We start from the raw sequence: 24,896 nt of genomic DNA, 5'->3' as shown, positions 1-24,896 counted from the left end.
TTTGCATTTTGAAATGCCACTAACTGCATGTGAAACAATTTTTTGTTTCATTTTGAATATTCCTGCTGCCTTAAACTAAGAATAATTGACAGCTTCAGAGCAGGCCACAGGGCCCCTGACAAACCCAGAGGATGGGCCCTCCCCCAAGTTGTGATTTATTGATGGTATCAATGCGCGTGTGGTGGACCAGAAGCATTTGTTAGCAGGCGCCCTGGCAACACTAACTTCATTTTGGAGCTGAAAACTGTGTCAAACTATTATTGGGATCCAGTGCTATAATTATTTTCACAGTGCCACTTTTTAACCACCTTTTCCTTCCATTTTGCCACTATTACTGGCTACTTTTCAACAATTTTGAGCATTTTTTTGCCTCTTGTTTCTAATTGTTTGCCACATTTTAATCCCTTTTCATTATTCTGCTGTTTTTTGCCACTTTATCCCATTTGTGCTAATTTTAAAATCCCATTTCACCACCTTTTTTTTGCATGTTCTTAACTCATTAAACACATTTGCCACTTTTCAATTCCATTTCACCACCTTTTCCGCAATTTCTGCTACTTTTAAGTAGGGGTGGGTAAAAATATCGATAAATCAATGCATCGCAATATTTCCTCCCCCAGTTCAATATTGATTCAGCAAATCCTCTGAATCGATTCACCTCCTGGCCAGTGGGAGTCGCTGTGCGTGTGATTCGCGTGGTATGGACGGAGGCTGCACTCGACCAAACAACAACAAACCATAACCATGTTATGTGAGGTTTATCACAATTTCCAAGAGAACAGAAATATTATTTAAGTTTACATGCACTTTACTTTTTCAGTTTTTATACAGAACTGTCATGTTTTTTTACTTTTGTACTCCATATGCACAAATAAGTTATTATTGTGCAAATTTTTATTTTCAGATGTTTTATTGCTCAAAAATGTGAGGTGACCTACCACATATGTTCACACGGGCATGAGAATAATTATTAAAAAACTGTCAACAGGTTATTTGTGTATTTCTACTTCTTACTGAATCGACATTGAAGCATTTAAATCAATATCGAATCGAATCGAATCGAATCGATATCGAATCACAACCTAAAGAATCGAAATCGAATTGAATCCTGAGGTTCTTAACAATACCCAGCCCTACTTTTAAGCCATTTTTGCCACTTAAAAACCCTTTCCACCACATTTCTGCCCATTTTTGTGTTACTTTCCACCTGTTGTTGCCTCTGCTGGCCCTTTTGCTACTTTTAACCCCTAATTTTTGATGCCCATTTTTACTAATTTTGACACAATTCGCGATTTCTATGCCCTGTTTTCACCACTTTAAACCTATTTTTGTCATTGTGCCAATTTTTTCTGATGATTTTTACAATTGTTTAACTGCTTTTTTCTACGTTTAAAATCCCATTTTCACCACCTTTTGAAAACCACTTAAAACCTTTTGCCACTTTTGACCCACTTTGTCTTTTGTTTTGAGAAAAGTGGTTCAGACCATGGTTTTGCTGAAACCCATGGGCCCCCGGTTTGGCAGGGCCCCAGAGAGCCCCCCCCCCCATGGACAGCCATGCTTCAGAGGTTAAAAATGATTACTGTGTTACGAAAGCTAAAGAGAATCTGTTTAAAAGACTAAATCTAAAATAGCTGTCAAAAATAACAGCTCACATTCATTATAAAATGCTTTCTACTTTTAATTTTAACTGTACATTACTCTGCACACTTTATGTAATATCTGATGTAATCACTGATCAGTTAGCTGTTTCTCAGCAAGCCCTCAGTCCTCGTATCCAACAACATCTGTACTTTTGACTTGACCACTCCCCAGGTGAAGCAACAAAGCAGGTTTGTCATCATCTGACTCACTGACATGTTGAAACCATGATTTAATTCTTCCTTTAAACAGAAACTGAAGAGCAAGCAGTGGATTAACCTTCAGACCAAAGACAGACACATTTCTCTGAGTTTGTTCAGCAGCCAAAGAGAAGAGTGGAAAACTAGAAGTCTGCTAAGATCGGCTGACTCTTCAGACACTGAAGGTGAGTTTAATGAAAGTGTTCTGTTGTCACACAGATTTCTCTCAGCTGTATTTTGTAACAAATTACAAAAATCCAGGAGAGTAACAGTTCTGAAAGGTCATGGTTCAGTTTGTGCCTCCGTTTTTGTCATCACAGGTCAGCATAATTCAACAAAATAACAATGAAGAGTCTGAATGGCTGTTTCTAGGTTTCTGTGGTTCATTTGAACATGCCAGTAGAGTCAGTTATAGTTTGTTTCATTCTCATAGCAAAGTTAGTACAGCAGTGTCTTAAACATGAAACAACAGATAAAAGTGGAAAAAAATCATAAAAATGAAAGCATATTTGAGAGGAAAAACATCTTTCTTGTAAACTTATGCATGTTCTGAATTTGATGCCAGCAACGTGTTCCAAAAAGTTTGGACAGGAGTGTGTTTGTACCTGTGTGAGATCTTCCAACAACTATCAGTATATTTCTGGTGACTGAAGGCACTTATTGTTGAGAGTGGAATTCTTTCCCCTTCTGATTTCATGTACATCTTCAGTTGCTCAACACCTCAGGGTTTCTGTCGTCATATTTTGCATTTAATTTGTTTTTAATGGGAACTATGCAAACCAGTGCAGGCCCTGCCCTGCCCTGCCCTGTAAAGTCATCCTGTTGTAACTTGTGCTGAATGTGGCTTGGCGAAATAGGTAGAAAAGTGGCAAAATTGGGGTAAAGGGGACAAAAGCTTCAAAAAGAATAAGTTAAGTGGCATGAATGGGCAAGAGTGGGTACAAAGTGTCAAAAATTGGTGAAAAGCAGCAAAAATAACTTTAAGCCACAAATATGGGCAAAAATGGCAAAAGATTGCTAAATAAAGTTCCAAAAAACATGTTGCAGAAATGGACAAAATGTGGCACAAAATGTTAAAAACAAAAAAGGAGCAAAAGGAAAAATGGGCTGAACTGGGCAAACTGGGACCTCATTAGATTATGGAATACTTTTTCAAAATTTTTCAGAATATGCCTATTTCTGGAAAAAATATGTAATATTCGAGTTACATAAAAGCTTTGTATTTGTTTTCTTCCCAATTGTCCTTGAAATAGTGGTCAAGAAGAATAATAATCCTTGCTGGTAATCATTGGGATTTGAAATTGAGATCAGCACCATACATAAATGCAACAAGCCTTATTATTATCTGAGTTTGATTTTGAATCCTGTTAAATAGCAACAGACTTAAAACTTTACTCCTTTCCTCATGAGTTTGCAAATTATGCAGGTAAGATATCACACTGCTTTACATCCCTCATTTACAACTTGTTGTTATGGCAGCATATGTCAAAAGGGGTGAATAAAGTGTAACAAACAAATCTGTGAGCAGAAAACGAAATCCTGTCACCTTTTTGAAAACATTGGCATCTGATATTTGCAAATATTAACCAGAAAGGCACCTTTTTCAAAATGTTTTATGCTGCACATTTCAACAGAAGCCTACCAGTCAATGCGATCCCTGGCACTGCTTTCCTTTGTTGAGCTCCGATATCTGGGGCTCATACTTTAACTTGCACACATGCTTCTCAGTGGTTGGTTTTCAAACGGCGATGGGGGAATTCCTGGAATCTTGTTTCCGACTCGAACCTGCCGATGATGTGGTTGCGTATTTCAGCGGTGCTGATGCTGCACTGTGTGGACAGCTGCTTTAGGCGTTTGAAGTTGTGGGAAGTGTTAGTAGTAACGTTGCTTGAAACTATTTCCAGCTTTTCGATAAAAGCCGCCCATGTATCGTACAGGTCCAAAACAGTTTAGCCTGTACCTTGTAGTTTGAGGTTGAGCTCTGGCGAGCACAGTTTGTTTATTTCCTATCTGCACATTGTGAAGTACGAGGCGGGGTAGGGTGTGTCTTAACGGAATGCGTTCAAAACGGTCAGGAATTTGAATTGCCAGAAGGTAAATAACAAACGGTGAAGTAAAGGGTATTTAAATATTTCCAAAATCAGTTTTCAGATGTATTGTAAGTGTGCCACTGGCCAAGTGCCCACGTGCCACCGTTGGCACGCGTGTCTAAGGTTGCCGACCCCTGCTCTAAACAAATATTAAAAAAGGTGGTGACGGTGACGCTGGAACTAGTAAAGTCAACGTAGAGCAAGGAAGGAAACAGCGCAGCCAACGTTTACCAGCCTTGTAACGTAGCCTAACTGGCCCGCTCTAATGTTAACATCCATTGGCTTGTATAAAAGCTTGACACAACATGTTATCTATGACAAAAACAGTTAAGTTTGGTAGCTCCGTCATAGAGGATGAGACAGAGAGGCGAGATATTCAGCTGCAGTCAGGTGACAGAGACAGTGATGCAGGAGGGGTCCGCTGCCCCGTCGGAGAGTCTAAGCAGGAAGGATCAGAGACTGATGAGATACTTCATTTCAGTGATCCTGCATCATGGCCAACTAAAATGACCGACTCTGATAGAGTGAACCTTGTAAGTGTGATGGCAAAACGAACGCCTTTCTCAGAGAGGGCAAAGGAATTGCCAGCAGATGCAGAGGGCAGGGAATTCCCAAACTATTTGAAGTATTCCACATCCCACAATGAAAGGGAAAAAACGACAGGGACTGGATAATATGAAGCAGTTCAAAAAAGGCCTTATTTTGCCTACCATGTTCATATAGGGCTTTAACATCTCTCTCTTTTGTAGTGCTTAAACCAGAGATGCACCTATTTCACTTAGTTTGACCAACTCTTATTTCAGACTGTTTCCTGGCCTGACCTCCTGATAAAGAATTTTGGGTGATGCCAGTTTTTGTCCTTAAAAGCTGTTATGAAAATCAGATAGCTTTTTTTTACCCTTTCTTTATTAGATGTTCAGGTTTATGATAGTTTGTTAATTTTAACCACTATTATCAATGCCTGTCACTTGTATTTTGCAGAGAGAGGAGAGGAGAGGAACGGGAGAGTAAGAGGAGAGGAGAGGAACAGGAGAGTAAGAGGAGAGGAGAGGAACAGGAGAGTAAGAGGAGAGGAGAGGAACAGGAGAGTAAGAGGAGAGGAGAGGAACAGGAGAGTAAGAGCAGAGGAGAGGAACAGGAGAGGAAGAGGAGAGGAGAGGAACAGGAGAGGAAGAGCAAAGGAGAGGAACAGGAGAGTAAGAGCAAAGGAGAGGAACAGGAGAGGAAGAGGAGAGGAGAGGAACAGGAGAGTAAGAGGAGAGGAGAGGAACTGGAGAGGAAGAGGAAAGGAGAGGAACAGGAGAGTAAGAGGAGAGGAGAGGAGAGAAACAGGAGAGGAACAGGAGAGGAACAGGAGAGTAAGAGCAGAGGAGAGGAACAGGAGAGGAAGAGGAGAGGAGAGGAGAGGAACAGGAGAGTAAGAGCAAAGGAGAGAAACAGGAGAGTAAGAGGAGAGGAGAGGAACAGGAGAGGAAGAGGAGAGGAGAGGAAGAGGAGAGGAAGAGCAAAGGAGAGGAACAGGAGAGTAAGAGTAGAGGAGAGGAACAGGAGAGTAAGAGGAGAGGAGAGGAACAGGAGAGTAAATTAAAGGCGAGGATCAGGAGAGTAAGAGCAGAGGAGAGGAACAGGATAGGAAGAGGAGAGGAGAGGAACAGGAGAGGAAGAGGAGAGGAGAGGAACAGGAGAGGAAGAGGAGAGGAGAGGAGCAGGAGAGAAAGAGCAGAGGAGGGGAGAGAAACAGAAGAGGAAGAGGAGAGGAAGAGCAGAGGAGGGGAGAGGAATGGAAGAGGAGAGGAGCGGAACAGGAGAGGAAAAGCAGAGGAGGGGAGAGGAACGGAAGAGGAAGAGGAGAGGACAGGAGAGGAAGAGCATAGGAGGGGAGAGGAATAGAAGAGGAAGAGGAGAGGAAGAGGAGAGGAGAGGAACAGGAGAGGAAGAGCAGAGGAGGGGAGAGGAACAGAAGAGGAAGAGGAGAGTAAGAGCAGAGGAGAGGAGAGGATCGGGAGAGGAAGAGCAGAGGAACAGATGAGGAAGAGGAGAGGAGGGGAGAGGAACAGAAGAGGAGAGGAGGGGAGAGGAAGAGCAGAGGAATAGAAGAGGAAGAGGAGAGTAAGAGCATAGGAGAGGAGAGGAACGGAAGAGGAACAGAAGAGGAAGAGGAGAGGAACAGGAGAGGAAGAGCAGAGGAGGGGAGAGGAACGGAAGAGGAGTGGAGAGGAACAGGAGAGGAAGAGCAGAGGAGGGTAGAGGAACGGAAGAGGAAGAGGAGAGGACGGGAGGGGAAGAGCAGAGGAGGGGAGAGGATCGGGAGAGGAAGAGCAGAGGAACAGATGAGGAAGAGGAGAGGAGGGGAACAGGAGAGTAAGAGCAGAGGAGGGGAGAGGAAGAGCAGAGGAGAGGAACAGGAGAGTAAGAGCATAGGAGAGGAGCAGGAGAGTAAGAGCAGAGGAGAGGAACAGGATAGGAAGAGGAGAGGAGAGGAGCAGGAGAGTAAGAGCAGAGGAGAGGAACAGGAGAGGAAGAGGAGAGGAGAGGAGCAGGAGAGAAAGAGCAGAGGAGGGGAGAGAAACAGAAGAGGAAGAGGAGAGGAAGAGCAGAGGAGGGGAGAGGAATGGAAGAGGAGAGGAGAGGAACAGGAGAGGAAGGGCATAGGAGGGGAGAGGAATGGAAGAAGAAGAGGAGAGTAAGAGGAGAGGAGAGGAACAGGAGAGGAAGAGCAGAGGAGGGGAGAGGACAGGAGAGGAAGGGCATAGGAGGTGAGAGGAAGAGAAGAGGAAGAGGAGAGTAAGAGGAGAGGAGAGGAACAGGAGAGGAAGAGCAGAGGAGGGGAGAGGAACGGAAGAGGAAGTGGAGAGTAAGAGCAGAGGAGAGGAGAGGATCGGGAGAGGAAGAGCAGAGGAACAGATGAGGAAAAGGAGAGGAGGGGAGAGGAACAGAAGAGGAAGAGGAGAGGAGGGGAGAGGAAGAGCAGAGGAGAGGAACGGGAGAGTAAGAGCATAGGAGAGGAGAGGAAGGGGAGAGGAACAGGAGAGGAAGGGCAGAGGAGGGGAGAGGAGAGGAACAGGAGAGGAAGAGGAGAGGAGAGGAACAGGAGAGGAAGAGCAGAGGAACAGATGAGGAAAAGGAGAGGAGGGGAGAGGAACAGAAGAGGAGAGGAGAGGAGGTGAGAGGAAGAGCAAAGGAGAGGAACGGGAGAGTAAGAGCATAGGAGAGGAGAGGAACGGGAGAGGAACAGGAGAGGAAGAGCAGAGGAGGGGAACAGGACAGGAAGAGCAGAGGAACAGATGAGGAAAAGGAGAGGAGGGGAGAGGAACAGAAGAGGAAGAGGAGAGGAAGAGCAGAGGAGGGTAGAGGAACGGAAGAGGAAGAGCAGAGGAACAGATGAGGAAGAGGAGAGGAGGGGAACAGGAGAGTAAGAGCAGAGGAGGGGAGAGGAAGAGCAGAGGAGAGGAACAGGAGAGTAAGAGCATAGGAGAGGAGAGGAACGGGAGAGGAACAGGAGAGGAAGAGGAGAGGAACAGGGGAGGACGAGCAGAGGAGGGGAGAGGAACGGAAGAGGAGAGGAACAGGAGAGGAAGGGCATAGGAGGGGAGAGGAATGGAAGAGGAAGAGGAGAGTAAGAGGAGAGGAGAGGAACAGGAGAGGAAGAGCAGAGGAGGGGAGAGGAAGGGAAGAGGAAGAGGAGAGAACAGGAGAGGAAGAGCAGAGGAGGGGAAGAGCAGAGGAGGGGAGAGGAGAGGAACAGGAGAGGAAGAGGAGAGGAGAGGAACAGGACAGGAAGAGCAGAGGAACAGATGAGGAAAAGGAGAGGAGGGGAGAGGAACAGAAGAGGAAGAGGAGAGGAGGGGAGAGGAAGAGCAGAGGAGAGGAATGGGAGAGTAAGAGCATAGGAGAGGAGAGGAGAGGAAGAGCAGAGGAACAGATGAGGAAGAGAAGAGGAGGGGAGAGGAAGAGGAGAAGAACAGGAGAGGAAGAGCAAGGGAAACGGAGAGATCCGGGCAGCCGGGTCTGGGCCCATCTAATATTATCTCGTCCCTGGCCCAGTCAAGACTGTCAGCTGGCCTGGTTGGAGCTCTCAGGGGCCGGGGCAGTGCAGGTGCAGGCAGGAGAGGATGGGAGGGGTTTCTGAATGGTAAATTCAGTTAGAGGCGGTAATGTTTTTTGTTAAAAAAAAAAAAAAAGCAAAATGATATTGACCATGAATGATTCATAAACTCAGAAGAAGGGTAAAACCTCCAAAGTGGTGAATATTTTACATAGGTGCTGTATATGTCCAAAACTGCCTAAGACAGTCTGTCTGCGGACCGCCTCTCCCAGACGCTTGCTCTGCAGATTGTGTGACTAACATATTAGCTCATAATCAAGCAAGCCTGGCAAAGAGACATCCCTTGGCACTCCTTTTGACACCAAAGTAATTGAATCTCCTCAGGTGCTAGCACTGGGATAAGGGTAGTCATCCAAACCTAATCGTACCATAACTGAAGCTTGACTTAACCATGCTTGCAAACGTACTGAGCATGTTAGCAAAGTTTGTCATGAAGGGAAAGATGTGGATATTGATTGTGCTTTCTTTCTGCTCTATTTCAAACTCTACATAGAGCCAGGATGGAGGAGGAGGATCTCACCTGCACAATCTGTTGCAACATCTTCAGAGATCCTGTTGTCCTGTCATGCAGCCACAGCTTCTGTAAAGACTGTCTGCAGAGATGGTGGAGAAATAAACATGAACGCGAGTGCCCAGTCTGTAAGACTGTTTCTTCAAGTGCAAAACCACCTGTCAGCGTGGTGCTGAAGAGCCTGTGTGAGGCCTTTCTACTGGAGAAAGGAAAGAAACCTCACAATGAAGATCTCTGCACGCTGCACTCAGAGAAACTCAAACTCTTCTGCTTGGACCATCAGCAGCTGGTGTGTCTCATCTGCAGAGATTCAGAAACCCACTCTAACCACACATTCAGGCCCATCAGTGAAGCTGTAGAACAACAGAAGCAGAAACTTCAGGAAACTCTGAACCCTTTAAAAGAGAGATTGGTGGGTTTAAAGGAAGTTAAAGTGAAGTTTGATCAGACAGCTGAGCACATTAAAGTCCAGGCCCTGCACACAGAGAGGAGGATAAAGAAGCAGTTTCAGAAGCTTCACGAGTTTCTGAATGAGGAAGAGGAGGCCAGGGTGGCTGCTCTGAGGGAGGAGGAGGAGCTGAGGAGTCAGATGATGCAGGAGAAGATAGAAGCTCTGAGTAGAGAGATTGACGCTCTCTCAGACGCTGTCAGAGCTGCAGAGGCCGAGCTGGAAGCTGTAGACATCTCCTTCCTGAAAAACTACAAAGCTGCAGTGCAAAGAGTCCAGCAGCGCCCCCTGCCAGAGGATCCACCACTGCCTTCAGGAGCTCTGATTGATGAGATCAAACACCTGGGCAACCTGAGCTTCAACATCTGGAAGAAGATGAAGGACATTGTGTCATTCATTCCTGTGATTTTGGATCCAAACTCTGCGCATCCAAACCTCGTCCTGTCCGATGATCTGACCAGCGTCACAGTGGGGCAGGAGAGGCAGCTTCCTATGAATCCAGAGAGGTTTTATCACCTTTTCTCTGTTCTGGGTTCTGAAGGCTTTGACTCAGGGACTCACAGCTGGGATGTCCAGGTTGGAAACAGTGAAGTCTGGACACTGGGCGTTATAACAGAGTCTTTCCAAAGGCATGCAGAGAATCCAATTGGACACTGGAGAATAGGGTATGGTTCGGGCCTGTACACTGCAAGGGCTTCACCCAATCCATGCAAGGTTCTTGTTGTCCGAAATAAGGTTCAAAAACTCAGAGTAAATCTGGACTGTGACAGAAGGACTCTGTCTTTCTACGATCCTAAAGCTAAAACACAGATATTCACATTCACACAACTTTCCTCAGAGAGGTTGTTTCCATTCCTGAACACCGCCGATAAACTCAGCATATTACCGTCTAAAGTCTTAGTGAAAGTAAAACCGAGAGCCTAACAGATGAGGACGACTGAACTTGATATATTCTTTCTGAATTAACTGTTTACTTATACCATCCCATATGGAAAAGAAATAGAAAAAGCTTGTAAAATTATTCACTGCTTTAAGTATTAAATGTTTGTGTAATATATGTGGTCCATGTTTAGTAAGACTAGTATGTCTCATAATATGATTTACTCCTGAAAGTGGCCACTTTTGCATTTTTTTCATACAACAAAACTATAAGGATTAAATAGGGCTCAAATCACATTATATATGTTATCTATAAGGAAAGTTCATTAAAATGTACATTTTTCTCATATGGTCCATATAGTATTTTTCAGTATTAAATATTTTATCATGTTTCAGTACAAACACTTATGTGTTTTATATATGAATAATTAATTATAAATATGTTTTGTATGTAAAGTGTAGCTATTTTATATGAAAACTGTTCTTTGAAGATATGTTTTGTTTATAACTTGTACATGTCCAACATTGAAAAATATGCATCCATATAAACTTAGCAGAAAAAGTAAGGAAATTTGTGTTTGGTAGATTATTTCTTTGTTGTAACAATGCTTCTTGGCAATAAATCTTATACCGTTGAAAAGCCTGTTTATTACCCTTTAAAATGGTGCCGCATTTGTAAGGATCAAGCATTTGTGGGATGAGCAGCAGAGCTGAGTTTGTGGGTTGCGCCCATGAAAAATGAGCCACATCTTCTCTGCCAATGCCAAACAGTTTGTTCTGCCATTGACTTTTGTTTGGTGTTTGGTGGATTGGATGATTGAAGTTTGAAGAAACAAGACATATTGGCAGTTTAAAAGTTTATTCATTTAACAAACAGGAGCCTCAGTAGCGTGTGGAAGCGCCATACACAGCCAAAACAGCCTGGCTCCTCCTTCTCATGCTGGTCACCAGCCTGGTCACACACTGCTGTGGGATGGCATCCCGTTCTTCAACCAGCATTTGTTGCAAGTCAGCCAACATGGTTGTGTTGGTCACTCTGGCACCAACAGCACACCCAAGCTGATCCCACAAGTGTTCAATGGGGTTAAGGCCAGGACTACTGGCAGGCCATTACATCCTCTCCACTCCTAAATTCTGGAGGTAGTCTCTGATAAACCCCACTCTGTGGGGGTGAGTGTTGTCATCTTGGAGGATAGAGTTCTTGCTGACAGGGTGAGAAAAAAGTATTCTTGGTGTGCTGTCTTCTTGGGATGCCCACTTAGCGACCTGTCTCTGACATCCCCCGTTAAATGGAACTTGGCCTTCAGTTTGGAGATGGTACTAGGGTTCACTCCAAACAATGCCATATCTTGGTTTTGCAGAACACCAGCTGGAAGTTGTCCAACCGACGGGTCCTATCCAGATCAGTCGAACGTGGCATGCCGATTCTTGAAGCAGACATCTACTGACCACTGTAGCAGGGCCCATGCTCACAGGTGCTGCCAGGTCAACTGTCTCCATATGTCAACCCTGCAATTGGCTGGCGACTAGCCCAGGGTGTACCCTGCCTCTCGCCCAATGACCGCTGGGATTGGCTCCAGCCCCCCATGATCTCAAATGGGATAAGCCATGTAGAAAATACATCCAAAACAGCATGATACTGTGAGAACATAATTATAACATACACACAATTTATATGATAACAACAGTAATACACATATATTTTTATATTTATATAATAATGTAATCTGTTGGTAGATGAATTCAGAATTTCCAGTTAATTGCAATTAATCTCACCTTTGTTTTGCATTTTGAAATGCCACTAACTGCATGTGAAACAATTTTTTGTTTCAATTTGAATATTCCTGCTGCCTTAAACTAACAATAACTGACTTCCTGTTTGGGCACTGACCTGCTTTTAATTTGAAGTAAAGCAACAAACTCGGAGTATAAAGAATATTTTTTTAACAAATTAACCCCAGATAAAGGAACTTGTTATGGATTACAAATGAACTAAGGGAACAGCAAAAAGGTAAATGTTTCATATCACAAGGTGCAGATGTCATTGACTCATCCACTGAACCATCTGTGAGATTTTTTTTATTTAAATGAAATGAGACATTAAGGAGCAGTGGTGGACTTTTTAAAATCACAGTGGCTGCAGGGAGACACTGATGTGGATTAACCAAAGTCTGCTGAAAGACACAATGAAGCATGAGATAAATGGAACCATAAAAATTAATGCACTAATTATGACTGTTAATTGCACTGCATTTAGTGCATTAATGCTGACAGCCCTGGTATACATACACTGTATATTTAAATGTATAGTATCTCCATGTGTGTTTTACTAATCATGACACAGCATTTCATCATGGGCTCAGTGGTGTACAACATGACATAATTTATGTAGCTAAAGTATCTCAGTTGTCCCCTTGTGGCTGGTTGCCGTAAAATTTACAGCAAATTCTGAAGAAAATAAAAATATTGAAACAAAAAATATTAATAAGAAAAGTCGGTCAAGAAAATATTTGACCTTTGTACAAATGAGGCTGATGACTGCAGCTTCAGAGCCACTGGGCCCCTGACTAACCCAGAGGATGGGCCCTCCCCAGGTTGGGATTTATTGATGGTATCAATGTGCATGTGCATGCACCGCCTTTTTAAAACCACTTGAAAACTTTTGCCACTATGGACCCACTTTGTCTTCTGTTTTGGGAAAAGTGGCAGGGCCCCAGAGAACTCTCCCCTTTTTCCTCCCTTATGGACAGCCATGCTTCTGAGGTTAAAAATGATTACTGTCTTACAAAAGCTAAAGAGAATCTGTTTAAAAGACTAAATCTGTCTAAATAGCTGCCAAAAATAACAAAGCTCACATTCATTATAAAATGTTTTCTACTTTTAATTTTAACTGTACATTACTCGGCACACTTTATGTAATATCTGATGTAATCACTGATCAGTTAGCTGTTTCTCAGCAAGCCCTCAGTCCTCTTATCCAACAAGATCTGTACTTTCGACTTGACCACTCCCCAGGTGAAGCAACAAAGCAGGTTTGTCATCATCTGACTCACTGACATGTTGAAACCATGATTTAATTCTTCCTTTAAATAGAAACTGAAGAACAAGCAGTGGATTAACCTTCAGACCAGAGAGCGACACATTTCTCTGAATTTGTTCAGCAGCCAAAGAGAAGAGTGGAAAACTAGAACTCTGCTAAGATCGGCTGACTCTTCAGACACTGAAGGTGAGTTTAATGAAAATGTTCTGTTGTCACACAGATTTCTCTCAGCTGTATTTTGTAACAAATTACAAAAATCCAGGAGAGTAACAGTTCTGAAAGGTCATGGTTCAGTTTGTGCCTCCGTTTTTGTCATCACAGTTCAGCATAATTCAACAAAATAACAATGAAGAGTCTGAATGGCTGTTTCTGGGTTTCTGTGGTTCATTTGAACATGCCAGTAGAGTCAGTTATAGTTTGTTTCATTCTCATAGCAAAGTTAGTACAGCAGTGTCTTAAACATGAAACAAAAGATAAAAGTGGAACAAAATCATAAAAATGAAAGCATATTTGAGATGAAAAACATCTTTCTTGTAAACTTATGCATGTTCTGAATTTGATGCCAGCAACGTGTTCCAAAAAGTTTGGACAGGAGTGTGTTTGTACCTGTGTGAGATCTTCCAACAACTCTGTAAATGTTTGTGGACTGAAGGCACTTATTATTGAGAGTGGAATTCATTCCCCTTTTTATTGCATGTAGATCTGAAGTTGCTCAACACCTCAGGGCTTCTGTCGTCATATTTGCATTAAACTTATTTGAATGGAAACAATGCAAGCCAGAACAGGCCCTGCCCTCTTTGCCTGTAAAGTCATACTGTTGTAACTTGTGCTCTAAATTCCTACCAATTACACACTGAGAAATGTTGTCCATGAACTGTTGGAAATTTTGCCCTTTCAGTCTTTCACAAAGTGGTGAACCTCATGCCACCACTGACTGTGAATAACTGAGCTTTTCAGGAGGCCCCATTTATAACCAATCATGGCACAGTCACCCGTGTATCACTAGATGATAGCACCAGATCCAAAATGACACAAAAATAATTTCAAATACAAAACAGTGGATTTTCAAAATGTGACGAAAGGAAGATTAACTATAGAAACTGAGATTAACAACTTTAAAAAACACACTGCCCTGATGCCCTGACTCTCTCAACTCCCCCAATAGTTCTTCCTCTCTGGCACATTCAGTCCCTCTCTTTAGTTAATTGTCCTGTTTTCATCTTCCTGCTGTTTCTAAAATCTTGGATCTCATTCTGAAAGCCAAGCCATCTACATGCCAGTTAGACCCTCTCCCAAACATCCTTGTTAAAGCCTGTTTACTCTCTCTGGTCATCCTGATAACTAACATCATTCGCTTGTCACTTACCTCTGGTGTTGTTCCTTCATCTTTCAAATCAGCTGCAATAACACCCATACTCAAGAAACTCAGCTCAGAGCCCAAAAATTTCGATAACTTTTGTCCAATTTCTAACTTTCCATTTCAGTCACATCTCAGCTCCACACTCACCTATCTGAAAATCATCTCTTTGAACAACTCCAGTCTGGTTTCTGCCCACTCCATAGCACAGAAACAGCCTAATCGTGCCATAACTGAAGCTTGACTTAACCATGCTTGCAAACGTACTGAGCATGTTAGCAAAGTTTGTCATGAAGGGAAAGATGTGGATATTGATTGTGCTTTCTTTCTGCTCTATTTCAAACTCTACACAGAGCCAAGATGGAGGAGGAGGATCTCACCTGCATGATCTGTTGCAACATCTTCAGAGATCCTGTTGTCCTGTCGTGCAGCCACAGCTTCTGTAAAGACTGTCTGCAGAGATGGTGGAGAAATAAACATGAACGCGAGTGCCCAGTCTGTAAGACTGTTTCTTCAAGTGCAAAACCACCTGTCAGCCTGGTGCTGAAGAACCTGTGTGAGGCCTTTCTACTGGAGAAAGGAAAGAAACCTCACAATGAAGATCTCTGCACGCTGCACTCAGAGAAACTCAAACTCTTCTGCTTGGACCATCAGCAGCTGGTGTGTCTCATCTGCAGAGATTCAGAAACCCACTCTAACCACACATTCAGGCCCATCAGTGAAGCTGTAGAACAACAGAAGCAGAAACTTCAGGAAACTCTGAACCCTTTAAAAGAGAGATTGGTGGGTTTAAAAGAAGTTAAAGTGAAGTTTGATCAGACAGCTGAGCACATTAAAGTCCAGGCCTGGCACACAGAGAGGAGGATAAAGAAGCAGTTTCAGAAGCTTCACAGGTTTCTGAATGAGGAAGAGGAGACCAGGGTGGCTGCTCTGAGGGAGGAGGAGGAGCTGAGGAGTCAGATGATGCAGGAGAAGATAGAAGCTCTGAGTAGAGAGATTGATGCTCTCTCAGACGCTGTCAGAGCTGCAGAGGGCGAGCTGGAAGCTGTAGACATCTCTTTCCTGAAAAACTACAAAGCTGCAGTGCAAAGAGTCCAGCAGCGCCCCCTGCCAGAGGATCCACCACTGCCTTCAGGAGCTCTGATTGATGAGATCAAACACCTGGGCAACCTGAGCTTCAACATCTGGAAGAAGATGAAGGACATTGTGTCATTCATTCCTGTGATTTTGGATCCAAACTCTGCGCATCCAAACCTCGTCCTGTCCGATGATCTGACCAGCGTCACACTGGGGCAGGAGAGGCAGCTTCCTATGAATCCAGAGAGGTTTTATCATCTTGCCTCTGTTCTGGGCTCTGAAGGCTTTGACTCAGGGACTCACAGCTGGGATGTCCAGGTTGGAAACAGTGAAGCCTGGACACTGGGCGTTATAGCAGAGTCTTTCCAAAGGCATGCAGAGAATCCAATTGGACACTGGAGAATAGGGTATGGTTTGGGCGTGTACGCTGCAAGGGCATCACCCAATCCAGGCAAGGTTCTTGTTGTCCGAAATAAGGTTCAAAAACTCAGAGTAAATCTGGACTGTGACAGAAGGACTCTGTCTTTCTACGATCCTAAAGCTAAAACACAGATATTCACATTCACACAACTTTCCACAGAGAGGTTGTTTCCATTCCTGAACACCTCGGGTAAACTCAGCATATTACCGTCTAAAGTCTTAGTGAAAGTAAAACCGAGAGCCTAACAGATGAGGACGACTGAACTTGATATATTCTTTCTGAATTAACTGTTTAATTATACCATGGTCTTGGTAAATACTCAATTTTGATTGGCTCTGGAAATTCCATTGGTGTCCATTAACTTCTGATTTATGGACACTTTTCGAACTTCACAAGTAGTTCCGGTCAAAAAATCATTACACTGTTCCAAATGAATGCGCAGCAGCCGTTAGAGGATTGTGGTAACCATAACAACCTGAGGCAGTCTTTCTGAGCAGAGAGTACAGTCCTCCCAGCCTAGGATCCTGGGGACCGGCATCAACCATCACTTAAAGGGGATATATTATGCAAAAATCACCTTTTCAGGCATTTCTATCAAAAATATGTGCCCCTGGCCTGGCCACAATCCCTTCAAGTACCAGAAAAATCCATCCCCCCTCTCTTTCTCCACCTTTCAGAAAATGTGTGCTGAAACAAGCCGTTCTCAGATTTTACCCTCATGACCTCACATGGGGAGTAAGCACTTTCCCCAAGGATTGGTTGGCCCTCCCCGCTTGGAAGGAAGTTCCAACCCTCCTCTCCTGATCTTCCTCTCAGCTGCCAGCTGAGAAGCTGGATAGGTCAGTGGGTTACCCTGCTGACTTTGATCTGGCAGGTTAATGGTTGGAATCCCAGTCAGGTCCTTAACTTTGGATAAAAGTGTCTGTAACATTGTAACATCAGGAGTGCCACATCCATTTCCTGAGAGGGGTGTGGTCAGGGGCGGAGTCAGATGGATCAGTAAAATTTAAAGCCACAGACACAGAAACAGCTCATTCTGAGCAGGGATGAAACAGAGGGGTTTTTAGATGTACAAAAATCCAATACTAGAGTGTTTTTTCAACAACAAACTTCACAGGCATGTTTTGAGAATCTATAAGAACAATATAAACCTCTGTTAAGGGGGTAAAATATGTCCCCTTTAAAGACCCTGTGAAGTGAAAATAATACTGTGCTTAGTTTTTTTTTTCGACAGGTGTATGTATGGCTGACAATGCCAATAAATTGTCTAATCACATAACTAACCAGTGCTCTGATAACTAGACACCACCATTACATTACAAATGAAAAGTCTTGTCAATTATCCCATATTAGTCCTCATAGACTGATGAACTCATCTGTGACCTCAGCTAAAACAGTAAATCCAATTCTCACGGTTTCTTTGGAGTTGTCCTGAGGGAAGACAAAAGTGTCCACAATTAAAAGTTCAGGAGTTTAAGACCCTCTCAACTCTGTGGAAAATTGTACCTATCTGCTGCTTTGTATAGCTTAGCTTTCTCAAGTGAATTAAAGGGGCAATGCTCACTGACTTTCACCTAGTACCTTACACAACCGACTTCAAAATTCCCAAACCCTTTAATTTATTTGTCCTGTTTCTACTTAAAAATGGTTATCATCTTGTCTAGGGTCTGTGAGTGACCCCCTCTGAAATGTTTTTTTAATCATTATTTTTTCTTAACTTTTCTGCTTTTTCTTTATAATAGTGAAAATGTTAACATCTGAAACATGTTCATCGCGGTCTGTATGCTGCCACCGACAAGAATAAAAGCTGTTTAAAGGACATTTTGGTGTGCTAACTGTTCAGTTTTTATCAACTAAAGAAAAATTGTGTGAAGATGCCATGAAGCATTTTATAAGGGACTTTCTTAAGAACAAACTCAAGAGAAGCTACTGGTGAATGAGTCCTAAAGCTACTGCCATGAGTTGAGTCTGTGAAATGGACAAAGGCTTAAATTGACCCTAATGTCCATTTTGGTTCTCCGGTCAATTATGTCTCTCATGCAAACTCCAAATGAGACATTAAATCACCATAAAGCTGAACTGGTGTTGGAAAGCATCAGTATCTACAGAGCCAGTGTGTCCACTTCTGCTTGTGGGCAGGTGGCTGAACATATTGCGTATCAGCAGAGGGAGGTGGCATTTATATCCCTGAAGGGGTATTTCAGCAAAATAGCACAAGGCAGATTTATTCTGCACATCTGGTCAATTTACAGTGAACTGCACATAACCTCACAGATCCACCAGAACTCCCAGTGGGCATTTAGGAACTCATGTAGTATCAGAGTTAGTTTAAGTGTAAGCTCTGGATAAAATCATGTAACACTATTTACTGCTTTGTCCATTTAAAAAGTTGCTTTATTACAGCTGAGCTAACATACAGTAAGCACCTCAGAGTGGAAGACTCTGGGTTCTTCTCGTGTCATTATCCTGATATGATTTAGCACCCCAACTCTTTTGGAAGAGGAGTTGCATTTTGATTGCATCAGATGTGTAGCTTTAAGTTCATTCACATGACACCCACTCAGTAAAAAGCAGATCTTAGACAATGAAGTTTCCACTTTTATTGACATTTCATTGTTAACAGAACGTGGTGTTATTGATATATAATTGGCGTGGGACAGAAAAACAAATCATAGAAAAAAACATCTCTATTCAGGTCATGTTAGCATTTTAAATAATCAAACTTGGTCTCATTAGAAATCAAAGTTGAATCACAGAATAAACTTCAGTCAAATAACGTAAACATGCCTATGCAGTATAAGCATCGTCATAAAAATGATCCAACATGATGTGCAAAGGATGAAGACTTTCATCTTAAATAAGACAAAGAAATAAAAATACAAAACTTTTCAAAAGCTTCTGTTGGTCTTTTTTATTTACATCAGCTGATATTTGATATCCGACTGAAAACGTCTACATGAGAAGTCTATAAAAAAAGCCACTAAAGAAACGGTGCATCATTTTGCATGTAAAGAGGTGAGCCAAGGTCAGATTTTTTTCATTTTGATTTTATAATCAACCCATTTAGTCAAAAAACCCAAAAACCAAACAAAAATCCAAAGGTATTTACAGGAAATCATCTTTTTCTTTATAAGAAAAACAAACAGAATTGAATCTCTCTTAAAGCTATATCTGATAAAATCTCCCTAGAAGTAGTAGTAGTGATATTATCCAAAGAACTTTAATATATCTTGTTACTTAAAAATTCTTCCCAGACTACCTTTGATATGTTTTAATTCTCCTACGTAGTTTTTTTTTTTTTTAAGAAAAGAGAACGTTAGAAACTAAAGGCAACAACAGGCAAGTTAAAGGAAGACTTAGCCACGTGACGCCACACTCCAAACTCACAGGCAATGCTGTCTTAAGGTAAAACAATCAGGCAAAGATGCTTTCAGCTGCTGCAAAGCACCCAAAATATGGAAATTCATGATCATTCTTTGCCTTTGTGAAACTAAAACAGATGAATGGTAAATAATCACCCATGTAAAGTGTGTACTGACATGAGCTACTGATGCAGGGTTTTTTGTACCTTCTGTAAACATGTTTGTTTCTGCTGATTAATGGGCATTTTTACCATCAGTGTTGTGGCCATGTCAGACAATTAAAATCAAGTCCAGTCCTGGCTGTCAGGGTGCTGGGGAGATATATAATTTCCTATGATACAAATATATGCAGACGATGCGATCCTATTGATCAGCATTACAATTAGAGATCATTCCTCAGCATATCACTTCCCAAATTCTTTTGTAAATCAAGCTCACATTGCAACAGCAAAGCAGCATCACGTTGTAATGATGCAAATTTAGTTTGTAGAATGTTGCTAACGTTAGCAGTGCTAGCACCAGCTGTTCATATTGGATAATATCTGTGCCAGTATTATATTTTTGGATGGGCCCACATGATTTGGACTGGGCCTGTCTTTCAGACCCAATCCCAAGCAAGCTGGTTAAGTTTGTTTCTCCTCTGGTGATCAAGGCTGTTCCAGACATGATCAATGTGTCATTATTGACAGGATATGTGCCATAGTCTCTTCCAACAGCTGTAGTTAAACCCAGCCAACTCTTAATTCAGGCACCTTAGCTCATAATAGACCAATATCTAATCCTTTTATTGCTAGGGATCATTGAGAAAGTCGTGGCCGATCTGCTAAGTGACTTTCAGCCCATTTGAAGACATTCAATCAGGACTAAGGGCCCAAAATAGCACTGAGACTGCATTAGTTAAAGTGACCATTGCTCTACAGTAAGCTTCTGATAGAGGTCTTCTCTCCTTGTTTTAGCAGATCTTAGCACTGATTTTGACATGATTCTGTTATATGCTTCCTCTATTAGTGCTTTCAGACAGACATGGTTCTGGTTCTGGCTCCGGTTCCGTTCTGGAGTCTGAGAACCTTGACGCTTTCTGGAAAACCAGCCTGTGTTCACACCAGTTTTAGCGGAAGTAAAGTGGAAGGACATAATGGACGTGCAAGTCTTTCTTGCTGTCCTGGTTTTCCTTCATCAGTTTCTTGGGCTATAACTTATTTGGTCTGGTGTTCAGCTGAACCCAGCCTTCACTGTCTCTTCTGCAAGTTTGGCACATAACTTGCTCTTCCTTGTACCACTCTCCAGCTTCACCTGGAATCTGTCGATACCTAGATTGCAACCAAGAATGTAATACACCCACTGATGATGCCACGGTTCCCAAGACAGGACCAACTATTTTAGGTTCCAGCTGAGAACCAACTTTTTAGGTTCAGAACCTATGAATGTGCTGGCCAGTTCAAAATTAGGTTCAGGAACTGGAACCAGCACAGAGCCAGTCTGAAAGACCTCTGTGAGGAACAATGCCATCGATTTCCTTTGCTATGCTGATAATACCCTACTGTATGTATCCATGAAGCCTGATCATAAAACTCAGTTAGTTACTAGATGCATGCCTCAAAGACATTAAGACCTGGATGACCAGGCCCACTCACACAAGACTGAATAGGTGCTACACAAAGAAAGATTGATTAATTGATTGACTGATTGATAGTGGCAGCAGTCAGTTAGAACTGCTACAGTGGCTACTGGTGGCAGCGTTACAGTTTAGACTGGACATTTGATCGTGATTATGGGCCTGAAATGACAAAAAATGTCAATAATAAGTTAAACTGACTTGTATTTCTGGTGCTGATGACAGAGATCTAATATTAGCCAGCTAATTGCATGCATCCCCAGTCAGGATTGAAGCCATTGACATCAGGTAAGGGTGTCAAAAGATGCAAGATAAACTCTGACATGCCAGTCTTGTCAAATCATGAGCATGGGGCGTCTTGGATGCATCGTTAATTACACTGTGTGCTTAGGTCAGAGCTCACTGCATCGCTAAGCATCTCCATCCAAGGCTGACATGTAAAGTCGAAGTGAAGCCCAATTCATTTGTTTCTGTGGTGCCACTTCCTGTGTTTTTGCACAGTGCTTTAATTCTTAAAGGGTTTCAAGGTCAGTCTTTTCCTATGATCAACAATCCTGAAAGAGTAATGTTAACTGCGTTCCCCATCATGTTCTCACTGTTTTCTTTTATGCAACATTGTTTTTGTAGCTGTTCATGTCAGTGACGCATGAGTTTTTAATTACAAAAAGGTTGATTTCTAATTTTCAAACACTGAAAAATCTGAAACCACCTCTGTACAAGACAGCCTGAAAAAAAGTATTAATTTGTAATAGTTTGAATATTTTATATAAGCAGACAGCTTGCCTTTTACTGCTTGCCCCTGACGTTCATATTCGTCCTGATGTTTGACGCTGGGCTGCAGCTGTTCAGCTTGTGTTAGTCTGATACAGCCTTAAATGGGACTTTGAGGGCTTTTGCAGCCAGTGTACACTCGAGCAACTTGGGCTGGGTTGTTTTTTCCCCTACATCATCACATTTTAAAAACCTGGAGGTTGCTGCCTCCTGCTCCACATTCCTCATTTTCACCCTGTTTGGAAGTGGTGATATCAGATAACTAAGTCTACCTTTAAAGGCAACTCACTGTTGTCCAAAGCCACCAGAACATCACCAGACCTGGAACAAAATGACCTCCAGCTGAAGATACTAACCACCTGTCTGAGATAACAGTTCTCTCCTCATTTTCTGAGGAACTACAGAGCTAAACTGCAAGTATAAATTCTCTTTATGTCTTATATTTCATATATTTCTTTCCTTTATTACTTGGACTTGTCCAGCTGCCATAGCGGCATCAAGATTCCTTTGTCATTTCAATGCCAACTTGACAACGTGTGGTGTGAAACAGCAAAGAACAAAAGAGAAGTGGACTGAGCTGTGGCAGGTCAAGACAGGATAAATCCGGCAGTATACTGAGGTACCTTCCAGCAGCACTTTGTCCCAGGTCTGCTTACAATAACCATAAAAGAGGCAAATTTTCAGAGGACCCTTTGCCCTCTGTGACAGAAACAGTTGAATAAAGAAGCTTCAAACAGAAGACGAGTGTGGACGAGACGGTGTCCATTTAAAACCCTCATGTACATATATTTTCTCTTTGCATGTGTAATTAGTATGAATAAGCGACAATAAATCACCACGGTATGTTTTCTTCAAGTACCTTCTTCCATTTCCACAAACAGACATCTGCTGAATACACTGTACTTCTGTAAACGTCTATTCCTCTGTAAATCTCTGTAAATATTTACACACTTTAAGACTTTTCTCTCATATAGAAACACAGGGGTGGTGTCTCTTTAGCACAGGATTAATGCTTTTTATAACCAAGACCAAATTTGATGTGATTTTTTTAGGTAAAACATGTAGAAAGAGATTGTTTTATGTGCTCACCAACCCCTGATACTTCAATAAACTGCCATCTGTCATTTAAGGTTGATTGTAGTAATCTTAAACCCATTTTTAAAGCATATGTTGGGGTCTAAATGACTACAAATGATGCAAAAACTCCCAAATTTGCTCAATCAGATTGCTCTAAAGATTGTTAAAGAGACAAAGTCCATTTAAAGATAATCTGAGTGCACCTTATCTCTTAGTTTTTTGGCCAGTCAGAACATTTATGAATGTTTCAATTTATTAAGACCTTTTTATTTCAAACATTTTATATATTAATGTTGACATTTATCAATCCGTGCCTGACAGCACCACTTATTTGCACATATGCATGTGCGTATTTCCTGTTTGAAGGCACTCCTGAAGCTCAGTGTAACCTCCAACTTCTACATAAACTGGCTATGCTGCAGTCCAATGTGCATCGGTTTCGCTCCGACTGAAGGTGAGTGACCTCGCATGCTTGAAGTGTGTCTGCAACACAGCCCAGCACCATGCAGCCCTGAGTAATTCAAGACTCAAGATTCATGCAGGAACTATGATCAACACAGGAATAGCATGTAAATAGCAGATTATTTCGCTTTTTTGGGTTGATTTCCTGTTCATTTTGACATGATTCTATGATTTCATTGCTTCCAACATGGGTGAGTACATTATGAAGTTAAAAGTTTGATGTTTTCTATGATGGATGTTTGATTTCATGTTAAATTTTTTGGTTTTCTACCTCAAAAGTTAACTTTCCTTCTCTATGGCACCATAGTAGTAACACATGATGAGATGTAATGTTGACATGAGGTATGGCTATTAAACAAGACTGAGGATAAAACAAAGTGGTTCACCGTCATACCGAGTGTTTTATATCAAAGGCTGGATATTCACGCACAACTGCTGTAAGTTTCCAATAAGTGACGTCTTCAGGTCTCTTCTAGCTACTGATTGAAGTGTTTCTGTTAGGTGTGATAAAATGCAACCATAAAACTTTGTTGAAGTTGAAAAAAACAGCAGCCAAATCTTTTGGTGCATTAACTGAGGTGTATGGGGAACACTGCCTGTGACGTGCACGTGTGTTTGAATGGCATACAAGATGTAGTGAAGGCAGAGAGGATGTCCAAGATGATGAATGTTCTGGGCACCCATGCACATCAAAATCTTCCGAAAACATTTAACAAATTGAACAAATTGTTTAAAAGGATACGGCTTGGTACAAGAATGATAGCAGCAATGGTCTCTGTAGATAAAGAGAGGCTTCGGCAAATTTAGCATGAAAATTTGAATATGAAAAAGTGTGTGCCAAAGTTGTCCCAAAACTTCTGACTACTGATCAAAAGTAAAAACAGGAGAACAAAGCAAGCCCAGAGTCAAGGCCATGTGGATTGTTTTCCTTAACATTAAAGGTATCATTTTGGAGGATCAGGCTCCAGATGGGTGAATCAACACTATTACAGCAGGTTCTGAAAAACTGTGAGAAAATGTCAGAAGAAAGAGACCGCAGTTGTGGAAAAATGGTTTCATTCTCCATCAAGACAATGCTCCAGCTCACATGGCGTTCTCAGTAAAGCAGTTTCTGCCCCCCCCCCCATAAAAAAAAAATCACACTGCTTGATCACCCTCCCTATTAACCTGATCTAGCATTGTGTGACTTCTTCCTTTTTCCAAAGATTAAATCTGTGCTTAAAGAAACAAGTCTGTGTCAGAAATTAAGAGAAGAACCACAGAGGTTCTGAGATAGAAGAAGACCACTGCAGGTACTTTGATCAGTGGAAGACTTGAATGCAGCACTGTGTTGATGCAGAAGGGGAGAACAATGAAGGGGATGACACTGAAAAATATTTATGTTCAATAAAATTGTACTACAGCATTAGTCTTGTTTCTTAATAGCCATACCTCGTCTAGTGATGATTTATGAGGGAGTCGAGATTTGTGTTGTGTTTTGAAGCTGCACATTTTTCAACTGTCTGGATCGATTTGCTCTACTTGGATTGACGTTGTTTTGCAGCTGCTGGTGGTGAATATAGACCTGGTATGTATCTCCATGAAGACAGTGTGCCACTTCTGGGATGCGCTAGAGACAGACTGGAGTCCAGGGAAGTGTAACTGCAACAGTGCAGCCAGTATGTGGACATTGGAGGTATGTTTTTACTTGTTCTGTCATACTGTTTGCTTAAATGCTGTAAACCACTGATCAGTGATCAGGGTCTTAAAGTCCCAGTTAGTCGGACTATCAATAATTTGAGTTTTCTAACTGCATGTAACCATACTGAATGACAGGCTCAGATTAAAATTTGAAGTTTCT

General features: G+C 42.1%; 2 protein-coding genes across 2 annotated transcripts; both read left to right on the top strand.

Moving 5' to 3' along the window:
- Positions 1 to 1,921: 1,921 nt before the first annotated feature.
- On the top strand, positions 1,922 to 10,496 carry LOC121507369 (zinc-binding protein A33-like). The gene is made up of 2 exons (XM_041783666.1): positions 1,922 to 2,026; positions 8,530 to 10,496. Exon 2 carries the CDS (start codon positions 8,537 to 8,539, stop codon positions 9,917 to 9,919), a length of 1,383 nt encoding a protein of 460 aa, XP_041639600.1. The 5' UTR covers positions 1,922 to 2,026; positions 8,530 to 8,536; the 3' UTR covers positions 9,920 to 10,496.
- A 2,488-nt stretch (positions 10,497 to 12,984) lies between these two features.
- LOC121507458 (zinc-binding protein A33-like) lies at positions 12,985 to 16,340 on the top strand. Its single transcript, XM_041783794.1, has 2 exons — positions 12,985 to 13,100; positions 14,625 to 16,340. The coding sequence occupies exon 2, from the start codon at positions 14,632 to 14,634 to the stop codon at positions 16,012 to 16,014; it is 1,383 nt and encodes a 460-aa protein (XP_041639728.1). The 5' UTR covers positions 12,985 to 13,100; positions 14,625 to 14,631; the 3' UTR covers positions 16,015 to 16,340.
- Positions 16,341 to 24,896: the final 8,556 nt, after the last annotated feature.

Source organism: Cheilinus undulatus, linkage group 3 (genome assembly GCF_018320785.1).
Source record: "Cheilinus undulatus linkage group 3, ASM1832078v1, whole genome shotgun sequence".
NCBI lineage: Eukaryota > Metazoa > Chordata > Actinopteri > Labriformes > Labridae > Cheilinus > Cheilinus undulatus.
The sequence above is the reverse complement of the archived record's forward strand: the minus strand, read 5'-3'. Positions and strand labels throughout refer to the sequence as shown.

Excerpts from the sequence above, each read along its gene's own strand:
- LOC121507458 (XM_041783794.1), top strand. The coding sequence starts at position 14,632 with ATGGAGGAGGAGGATCTCACCTGCATGATCTGTTGCAACATCTTCAGA.
- LOC121507369 (XM_041783666.1), top strand. The coding sequence starts at position 8,537 with ATGGAGGAGGAGGATCTCACCTGCACAATCTGTTGCAACATCTTCAGA.